Source organism: Solanum stenotomum, chromosome 6 (genome assembly GCF_019186545.1).
Source record: "Solanum stenotomum isolate F172 chromosome 6, ASM1918654v1, whole genome shotgun sequence".
NCBI lineage: Eukaryota > Viridiplantae > Streptophyta > Magnoliopsida > Solanales > Solanaceae > Solanum > Solanum stenotomum.
The window spans coordinates 50,903,802-50,914,875 of NC_064287.1; the positions used below are offsets into that span (position 1 = coordinate 50,903,802).

The window sequence follows — 11,074 nt, forward strand, 5'->3', positions numbered from 1 at the left end:
ATTGAAACTGGGCTAAATCGAGGATTCTCTTAAAATATGTTAAAACTTTAATGAGTTGAGATTGAACTTAATTCAAATTATATTGAGCTCAACCCTTAAAATTTTGGATGATTTGAGCGGGTTACCTATATTTACGCTATTGAGGCTAGTTAGATGGTTGTGGTACTATTGCCGATAAGACTAGTGTTGGAGATGGTTGGTGGTAGAGGTTATGCAGTAGTAGATTAATGCGCCATGAATATTAATGGTAACGATTGTGCATAACAATTAATAACATATGTGAATTTTTAAATGAACGTCTTATTGAAATATTTAAGAAGGGAAAATTGTATGAAATAACAAATTATTAATTTAAATTAAATGTTATAGCTATATTTCGCAGTAAACATTCCATTTTTTTGCCATCTGATTCGATATACAATTAGTCATTTTCGGTATACAATTACCCATTTAGTATACAAATGTATAAAATGCATTTGTAATTGTATAAAGCGAGAGAAAAGTGTATATACAAATATAAATACATATATTTTCGTCCTATACACTTATAATTATACAAATACAAATTTGATTATACAAATTACAATGTATAAATTCATTTATACAAAATTGAACAATTTGTATAAAATTGGATGTATCTAGCGAATTATACAAATCAAAAACTCCATAACAAACATAAAATTTGCTATGGAGCGCAATTATGCAAACCATAGCTATAACATACAAATATGATTTTTATGTTTGTTATATGTGAAAGTTGCTCATTTAAGAATGCACAAATAATTAATGGTTATAAAAGGGAAAACGGCTTGAAAAATACTCCAACTTTGACCGAAATTGCTGTTACGATACCAACCTTTATGGAGGACCTTTTGCCCCCTGCACTATTTAATAGTGTATTTTAAAGGTATATATGTGCCCACGTGGACACATTAGTATTTAAAATGATGAAATATTTATGATGTTCACGTAGACACATGTATACTTTTAAAATACACTATTAAATAGTACAAGGGGTAAAAGGTCTTTCCCAAAGTTTGATATCGTAACAATAATTTCAATCAAAATTGAAGTATTTTTCAGACCTTTTCCCATTATAAAACAAAAAAACACACTTAATAAACTAAATAAATTTGAATAATTCAGAATCAAACCTCTAGAACATAAAGAGCTAAGTGCCATATAATTCTAAAAATAACCTCTACAAAAAAGTAATAGTGGCATTAATACAAATAAAAATTTGTTTTGACTAATAAGATGACTATTGGTAGACAAATCCAAGTTTGGTAGTTGAAAATAGAAATCAACATATTTGACTAATTAAATCCAAAAGTCAGCCTTGTTTGAAAAATTACTTAACGATAATGATTTTTTACTCCCTCCGTCCTATATTATATGTCGCCCCTTTCTAAAAATAGATGGACCACATTATATGTTATTTTATAAAATCTATGCATAAATTACCATTTTTTGCCCATTATACCCTTGATAGATTAATTAATTAATCTTGAAAATATATTTACTTTGACTAACCTAGGAAATCTACAAGTAATTATTTCATTGAGAGAGTACTTCATTCATTAATTAACTACTTTCTTTATTCACTACTTATTCTATAAAATCTGATTTTGAAAAAAATATCAACAAACAAATTAAAAAAAAAGATGAAAAAAAATTCAAAAATAATCTTGAAAGTTGAAGCTTCAACAAATTTTATCAAGGAAGATGACATTTCAAAAAGTTCAAAGGAAAATTTAGATCAATTTGAAATAATGGAATTTGAATATTGTGTGATGTTGTCATGTTTGCTTTAAGAATTTATATATAAAAATATAAAAAAGTATTTTACACAAAATATATGGGAAAATTGAGATGGGAAAAACTTGATTTTAATTTTTTTTTTGGATCAAATTGGTGAAAAAATTTGGCTCCAAAAATAAACTCTAAAATTTAAATAGTCATTCAAATGCATTTATATTTTTGAAATCTAACATTTCATCATTTATTACAAAGTTGTCATAATCAAACATTAAATAAGGGCAAAAGGGTAAAATTACTTTATTTCTTAATGCAAGTGCAAATGGAAAATGAGACATATAATATGAGACAGAAGGAGTAATATATAATTTTGTAGCTCTTATTTGGATGAGAAACACAAGGTCCTCAAAACTTTGGCATAAAAAACTTTGATTGGTGATAAATGAAAATCAAATATGTTTGGCTCATATTTCTTCATGCCAACTTTTTAAAATAAAAATAAATAAATAAAATTTCATAGTTTTTTTTCATTATTTTCTACTGAAAATTGATCAATAATATTATAATAAAGTACTATTACACCTAATTGTTTGAAATTTCAATGGAACTTATGTCAAATTTTCAACCTATATTCCATTTGCTATATCCTTTAATTTCACCAAAATCCAACTCTCATGGAAATAAAATTAATTAATTTGCTTATTTTGAGGGAAAAAGATGTCCCTTTTATTCCATTTGCCAAACAATACAACTTTTTGAAAAGAAACTAATAAATGCTTTTGGCCAGCCAAGAACTTCTTGCTCAGGTTTATTTTAGCCGATTGATCTTCTTGTAGGTTCTAGTTTTAACAATTCTCGTTCGTAAATATCTTTTCTTTATTTTTCATGCCTTCATCGTTCTCGATTTAGTATTTGCGCTCTTTGAATTTCATGTGAAATTATGATATGATTTTCTCATTACAAAAATATTAATTCAATATGTTTTCTAATGTACTTATAGGTACAATATTGAATTTCTATCATATTTTCGATCAATCTATATTGTCAAAGTTTCTCTTTTCATTTTCACATTGGTTAGATTGACCTTAGTGTTTTTTTCAAGATAAAACTATAGAGAACCGAAATTATTTCTCATAATTAATTAGTTTCAAAATTGAGAATTGGTAATTTAGGTCCACTTCATTTATAGGAAAATGAACAACATATAGTGACAAATAGTTTAGTGTGAACTCTTTGCCATTTCAATTATTCTTCGATCTCATTTTAAATTATAATATCATATGTGTAAAGGACATTTTATTTTAATTTGAATCCCCATATACCAAGACAAGAGATTGAAAGATAATTACCTAACAATTTTTTTTCTTGGATGTAGACATATATATTTATTATTTATTTCTTTTATCTGATATTCAATATCTATATTGAAGTTCGATTAATCTGGATTCGCATAGCGAAAGGCCCCATTCGAGAGGAAGTGCTCTCTATCAATGATTTTTTCATACCTAAGACTCAGACCTGAGATCTCAGCCCCATTCGCTGAACCATATCATTTTGTCGACATATTTTGTCATTACACAAAATTAAAGGAAAATAAACGGCTAATTTTGAAAATGATTTTTTTTAATTGGTGAGACAGATGTTCAACCTACCTTCCAAATTATCACATCAAGTCAAATTGGTATTATACACATCACTAGAATTATAGGTAGGGAAAGTATAGTGAAAAGTCTATCAAATACTAATAATTTGGAAATTGGATAGACCTAACTTTCAAATACTATTGTAATCTTTTGAAATGACATTTCAAAAAAAATTCTGTTGATCTCTCTAATTACTTCAATTATTCAATATCAGTATTATTTACTTTATTTTACTATTAAAATCCTGCTTAATGGGAAGATAGTCCAAGATTATTCCTAAATGAGTCATATCACAATATTAGATCATACTTAAAATTTGTGAAAAATATGTTATTTGATAAAATACCACACTTTCCGACTTAACAAAAGGTGATGAATAGAAATGTAATTTGTTTTTCTAATAAAGGCAATGCTTTTTCATGAAATAAAAAAGTCGGTATATAAAAAAACATGGCCTTTTTGTTGACTAAATTAAGGCTATGCTTACCGGCAACAGATGTAGGGCAGTGGATAGGGTTGCTCACCTTTTAATTAGAGGTTTTAAATTCAAGCTTTTGATATAATTTTTTTTGGTAGAGAGCGCTTTTGTGCTTCCTCCTGAATGGAGCACAACGCGGTATATATTCAAATTAATCGGGCTTTAATGTAGGTACCGGACACTGAAAAAAAAGAGGCTACTCTTGAATAGGTTTCATTATATCAAAAAACATAGAAATAAATTTGTGATGGAATAGTCTTGATGATTTTAAGATAAAATTTATATAAATGAAAAAAAATTATGATAAACTAAACATGATTGTCACAATTCAGCTACAAATTTATAATGAATATATGATAATATCAATTCGTTACAATTTCGTCACAAATTCATAACAAATACATTCCATCACTACAAAAATAAATAAATGAAATTAGCTATGATCTTGATCACTAATCTATTAGTAATTAAATAAATTGCTCTAGCTAACACTTTTTTTTTGTTTATATTTTATCATAATACATCACTAAATTACTTGTAACTAACATAATCTTTTGATACCCCATCTTTGTTACGTTGTTTAGCCACATAATCTGTCACTAATTAATTCATTTTTCTTATAGTAGTGATTGATTAGGATCAAAGCTAATTTTTGAAATATGAATTCAACCGATCAACCCAGTAACTTTGTTTCGAACTCTCTTCACATGACATTACAAAAAAGTCCTATTATCCAAAAACTTTTTTTTTCCCTTCTCTAGCCTTATCCAACTTTAACATAAAGTAGAAGAAAAGGTATACGTAGGCCATGCATGCAGCTTTTGATTATTATTAGTCCCATAGGCGGCGCCTTTGAACTTTTTTTGGGCACGTTGTGCCATCATAACTACAACTTGTTACAAATGACACTTCCTAGAAACACAAATGGCTGCCCATCTTGAAGAAAATTCCACTAAGCAAGGCCATATAGTATGTAAAAAATAATTTTCATAAAATATGACTAGTCGAATCCGTTCAAGTTTTGAGGTTATATCAGATAATTAATTCATGAAAATATAATATCTTTGTTAGTTTTGTCACAATTCAAATTCATGACACCTAGCTATTGTCCATTTTGGGCTAGGTTCAAGTGGATTTGCCTTTCGAGTTTATTTATTAGCTTTTTTTACGATCAAAATTAAAATCATAACATGTATTGAATATCTGCTTTTGCGATAGGTCCACATGGAGTTTTCTTTCGAGTTTAATAATCACCTTTGTCATGATTTAAATTCATGGAACGTTTGTCATATTGTTCACTTTAGTCACATAGAGCACCAAATTACATATGAACATGAGTTATATCTTATAAATCTCTTCACTTTTCTCTGCCATTCTGATATGAATTTACCTTAGATATCATATACGCCTTATCTTTAAAAGTTTCCGTCGGCGTATCATAAGCTTAGTCCATTTTGACCCGAAATGAACTAATGGCCGGAAAATTTGAATATCTTCTTCTCTTTTAGTTGATTTTTATTTTTTTAAACCATTTTAAAGTGATCTAATCCATGTTAGTGTAAATTATGGTTTTAAGTACACGTATAGAACTTGTACTGCCTATCTAATTGGTTGATTACTTAGTAATAATTAGGATTACGTACGTTAATCAGGTACGGTGTGGATGAGTGAATCCATTAATTATTCATCATCATCGTCAAGTACTTTTTGGTCTTGATGATTAAAACTAATTACACCAACATTGACCTCCTCTAGAAGTTATGCAAATTTTAAGATAATACTCAGTTTGTCCCTAATTACTTGTCCATTTTTTTTATTTTCCTAATTACTTGTCTATTTTGACAAATCAAGAAAAGACAAATTCTTTTTCTCTATTATACCCTCAATTTATTACTTTGAAAAATATTAGACTTTTTGAAAATCTTAAGTTTTTAATTCATCCACTTCATAATTAATAGGGGTAAAATGGTAAACTCACTATATCAATTATTGTTTTCTTAATATGTGTGCCAATTTAAAAATAGACAAGTAATTATGGACAGAGGGAGTATATATATAAAAAATATTAATCTTTTTTTAAAAATAAAACACGTGAATAATTATTCGTGTACGTAAAAAAGAGTCGTTATTATATACTCTAATTAATAATCGTATTTAAAAGTGGATAAGTAATAATACTTTTTACGTTATGAACACTAGCTTTTATAACCAAGATATATACATGCATATGTTCATTGGTGTAGTTAGTTTATAGAAAGCATATATATTGATTAACTAAAGTTAATTAAGATTAAGAATCATATTCAGAAACTATTATCGATAAAAGATAGTCAAAACACTTTAACAAATTCTTTATAACACAATAAACAAATAAATATCGATTTTAGAAGCTTAGCTAAACAGACTATTATCATGTTCATTGGCTTGATTTAGGTATCTTTTTTTCTTTCTTTCTAAGGAATGACTCGATGAGATTTAGGCCTCTCTATAAATCATTGAATTTTCACTAAAACTAATTGTATTATAAGCTGACTTTTACTAACTTAATTATCCTACAAAGTCAAGTGTTCATACCTTTTTACTTTTTCTGATTTTTATATGTTCACACCAATATTATTATAAGTAGGTTGAATTTTGTCTCTCTTAATAACAATTTCTTTTCCTTTTCAAGAACTAATCATTTTTTAATTATATTAGACATGAAAATGTAGTGTAATGACAAAATTACAATTCTAAATTAATATAAATGTTTTTGCAACATGTTTAATTTAATATATAAGCTAAATATATGTGATGAAGAATAATTCAAATGGCCAAAGGTTCACACAATATTAGATTAATTAAAATCACCATGATATTCATTTTTCCAAATTTGTGTACTTGTTCTCAATTTTGAAGATCTCCTTCTCTTCTCTCGTAACAAATGCTCTAGAAAGAAATGTGACTGGAACTAGATCACATAGATTAGTTTCACTTTTGTATGGACGATGAGCCTTCTTATTATTTAAATTAAATAAAATCCTTCTATTCTTTAGCAAAAAAGAAAAAAAAAAACCTTTAATCATATTTTAATTAAAAGGTCAAGTATATCTATGATAAACCAATATATATTTTTGGGAAAATACATAAAAACCCCCCCGAACTTGGCACGAAAACTTACTTTAGTACTTAAACTACACGGGTGTTTATATACCCCCCTTAACATCTTTTATGTGAATTATTTTCAACCCTCCGAACATCAGCCCAGTTGAAGGCTGGGCATTGTTACCCACGCGTGTTTTCATTGGTCCACGTCGCAAAGGGTTTTAAAAATATCTTACCCGTTTTTTATAACCCACCCGTTCCCAAAATACAACCCAACCCATTTTTAAACAAATATCCCTAAATCTCTCTCAAATCTAAAGACCTAATCTGAAGAATAACAAGTCATTAGCGTGAAGGATTTGCTGAGTTTAGGATTTTCGTGAAGAAACAAAGGAATTGCGTGAAGAAACAAAGTTACCAGGTTAGTAATCTTCGTTTAGATGATTGTAATATTTGACCGAGTTTAGGGTTTTCGTAAAACTTAGTTTTTTTTTATCTTTTCAGTTTGACGATGGATGTGTACGTTACCTTAAGGTTTCACCATGGTGGAAAACTACAACAAAAACCTCGTATTAAGTATGAAGGAGGTATTGTCACTGATTGTTTTGATGTAGATGTTGATAAATTGTCCTACTTTGAATTTGTTGATATAGTTAAAGAAATTGGCTATAACTGTTCTGCTTGTGTTGTTTATATTAAACCACCTAAATGTCGACGTGTTGTTGAAGTTAAAAGTGATAGGGATATTATGGGTATTGTACATAAATTAAAAAATGGAGATATTGTTGAACTTTATGTGACTCATTTAGTTGAAGAAGCTGTTGTGGCCCCCCCCGAAATTGGATATCTAAATGATGTGGGTGGGGAATCTAGTACTACTTTTGATAAGGAATCTAGTCAAACTTTTGAGAGTAGTAAAGGTTTAGGATTTGAAGAGGCTGCACAACCTGCACAACCTGAAGAACCTATTGTGGGTGAAGAGTTGGATGAAGTGTTAGGTAGGACTTCTGCTAGTGTTGGAGAGGACTTGGGTAGGGCTTCTGCTGGTGTTGGAGAGGACTTGGGTAGGGATTTTGTTAGTGTTGGAGAAGACTTGGGTGGTACTTCTTCTGCTGCTGCTGCTGCATCTGATATTCCAGAAGTTGGGTCTGATTGGGAAAGTGAAACAGAAGCAAGTGATGATTCAGACAATGCAGATTTGTCTGATGAAGGAGAAGATGAGTATGGTAGTGATGTTCATGAGGAGGTTATAAATCTTAGGAAAGAGAAAAGGGCTGCTAAAATAAAAAAGAGAAAAGAAAAGGGCCCTAGATCTGAAGGAGTTGATTTAGGAAAAAAAGGAGTTGATTTGGGATTTGATGAATATTTATCCAAGAAACAAACTACTTTTGAGGATAAGATAGCTGGAGATGAGCCTTACTTTGATTCAGATGAAGCTGTTAGTTTTGAAATAGATACTGATGAAGATGTTAATGAGGAAGATGAGGTTGAACAACCTATAAGAAGACAAAGAAAAGCAAGAAGAGCAAAAAGAAATAAAAAGAAAGTTGTATTTGATCCTACCTGTCAGTTAATAGTTTGGGAGACTGGTCTTGCTTTTGAAAGTGTTAAGCAATTTAGAGAAGCTATTACTAGATATGCAGTTCAAGAACATGTTGAATTAGATAAATATGTTAATGATGCAACTAGAGTGAGGGTAAAGTGTACTGCTGGTTGTCCATGGTTGTTGTTTGGAAGTATTGATTCAAGAACAGGAGATTTTGTGGTGAAGAATTATAATCCAGTACATAAATGCAATGGCACAACCAAAAATAAATTGGTGAATTCAAAGTACTTATCAGAAAGGTACAAGGACAGAATTATTTCTGAGCCTGGCATTAGAGTTTTTCAGTTTCAAATTTTAGTGAAGAAAGAGTTGAATGTGTATGTAGGGAGGACTGTAGCAAGGAAAGCTAGAAACATTGTGTTGAAACAAATTATGGGTGATCATGTGGAGGAGTTTAAAAGAATTTTAGATTATAGAGATGAGCTCTTAAAGACTAATCCAGGCAGCACATGTGTGGTGAGACTTAGTGAAGAAACTTTTGAAGGTGACAGAAAAATGTTTCAATCATTTTACATATGCTTTGATGCTTTAAAGAAGGCATTCAAAGCTGGAGCTAGAAGATGTATAGGATTTGATGGTTGCTTCTTGAAAGGTGTTTCTAGAGGTCAATTACTTGTGGCTGTTTGTAAGGATGGGAACAACCAAATGCTACCACTAGCATGGGCAGTTGTTGAGGTTGAAAACACATTCACTTGGAAATGGTTTATCAAGCTTGTAAGACATGATCTTGAGCTAGGAGATGGAACAGAATTGACAACCATTACTGATATGCAGAAGGTATTTTTGTTTTCTTTTTTATTTATTCATTTATTTTCTTTTTAATTTATTCATTAAGTTAGATCTCATGTTATTCTAAATGTTGTTGTTTAAAGGGTCTTGACAAAGCTATTCAAGATCTTCTGCCAAATGCAGAACAAAGAATGTGTGCAAGACATGTTCTAGCCAACTGGTCTAAGAATTGGAAAGGCATTGAAAGAAGAAATTGTTTTTGGAGATGTGCCAAATCTACATATGAACAAGAATTGAAAAGAAATTTGGATCATATGGAGAAGTTAGGCACTGGAATATGTGATGACTTATTGTGGTACAATATAGAGAGGTGGTCTAAATTATACTTTAAGTTTTTCAGCTGTTGTGATAGTGTTGACAACAACATGGCTGAAAGCTTTAATTCATGGATTTTGGGGCCAAGACACAAAACTATCATCACAATGCTTGAAGAAATAAGGATCAAAGTGATGAGAAGAATAGGACAATTGAGGGAGTTCTGTGATACTTGGATAACAAACATATCTCCAATGGCCCTAAAGGTATTGACAGAGAACACAACAAAGTCAATGAAGTGTAACCTTGAATGGAATGGTGAATATGGTTTTGAGGTTAAAGACAGCTGGGATAACACATTTGTTGTGAACCTAGGCAATCAAACATGTACTTGTAGATCTTGGATGCTAAGAGGTATACCTTGTTGTCATGTTATAGCTGCACTTCATTTTAGAAAATTGGAGCCCATTAACTATGTTGCACATTGGTATAGCAAGGAGACTTATCTCAAGGTCTATAGTCACTACATTCAACCAGTTACTAACATGAAAATGTGGCCACAGTCGGCCAACCCTTCTGTTATTCCACCTGTTATAAAAACACTACCAGGAAGGCCTAGAAAGTGTAGGAGAAAGGAGCAGAATGAAAACAAAACAGGAAAATTGTCCAAGAGAGGTGTTGAGATGACCTGCAGTCTTTGTCATGCAAAGGGTCATAATAAGAGGGGTTGTCATTTGAATAATCAAGCTAATGCAGGCAGAGGAAGAGGAATGGGGAAAGGATGTGAGCCTAGTTCAACAAGGTCAAGTGTTGGTTCTTCTAAAGCACCAACTGAATCACAATCAAGCACAAAGAGAGGAAGAGGTCGACCAAGAGGTTCTACAAAACAGGTAATGTTTATAGTAATTCATTTAGTTGTTAATTTACATCTTAATCAGTCTAATATTTTTGTTGATCAACTTATGTTATAGGCTAGTGCTACTGGAAGGGGAAGAGGAACTGCAACTGGTAATGGAACAGGGATTGGTGTTGCTGCTGATAGTTCTGGTGCCACTGGAAGGGGAAGAGGAACTGGAACTGGTTTAGCTGGAAGGGGAAGAAGAACTAGTGTAGTTGCTACTACTACTGATGTTCCTGGTGCTACTGGAAGAGGGAAGAGGCCAAGAATGGTTGGAATGGGGATACTACATACACAGAGTGGTTTTACAATCCACAATGTAAGTTGTCTTAATTATTTACACACTTTTTAATTTTAACTTATGAAGCATCTAAGACAACATATTTTTGTGAATCTAGCCTGGAATGCCTATGAACTCTTCAGTAGTGACTGGAAATCTTGGGCATCATAAACCAAAATCAGGCTTAAAATGGAAAGGAAAGGCTGCTGTAACTCAACAAGGTCTTCAAGAGATGAGAGAAAACAAAAGAATGAGAACAAGGTCCAATGCTGCTGAAGTTTGA

General features: G+C 30.8%; 1 protein-coding gene and 1 pseudogene across 1 annotated transcript; both read left to right on the top strand.

Moving 5' to 3' along the window:
* The first annotated feature begins 8,909 nt into the window (after positions 1-8,909).
* On the top strand, positions 8,910-10,300 carry LOC125868864 (uncharacterized). Its single transcript, XM_049549434.1, has 3 exons — positions 8,910-9,346; positions 9,442-10,125; positions 10,223-10,300. The coding sequence occupies exons 1-3, from the start codon at positions 8,942-8,944 to the stop codon at positions 10,298-10,300; spliced, it is 1,167 nt and encodes a 388-aa protein (XP_049405391.1). The 5' UTR covers positions 8,910-8,941.
* A 63-nt stretch (positions 10,301-10,363) lies between these two features.
* On the top strand, positions 10,364-11,074 carry LOC125868865 (uncharacterized; annotated as a pseudogene).

Excerpts from the sequence above, each read along its gene's own strand:
- LOC125868864 (XM_049549434.1), top strand. The coding sequence starts at position 8,942 with ATGGGTGATCATGTGGAGGAGTTTAAAAGAATTTTAGATTATAGAGAT. Across the intron at positions 9,347-9,441 it reads CCATTACTGATATGCAGAAG|GGTCTTGACAAAGCTATTCA; the intron begins GTATTTTTGTTT and ends TGTTGTTTAAAG. Across the intron at positions 10,126-10,222 it reads GCAAGGAGACTTATCTCAAG|GAAGGCCTAGAAAGTGTAGG; the intron begins GTCTATAGTCAC and ends AAACACTACCAG.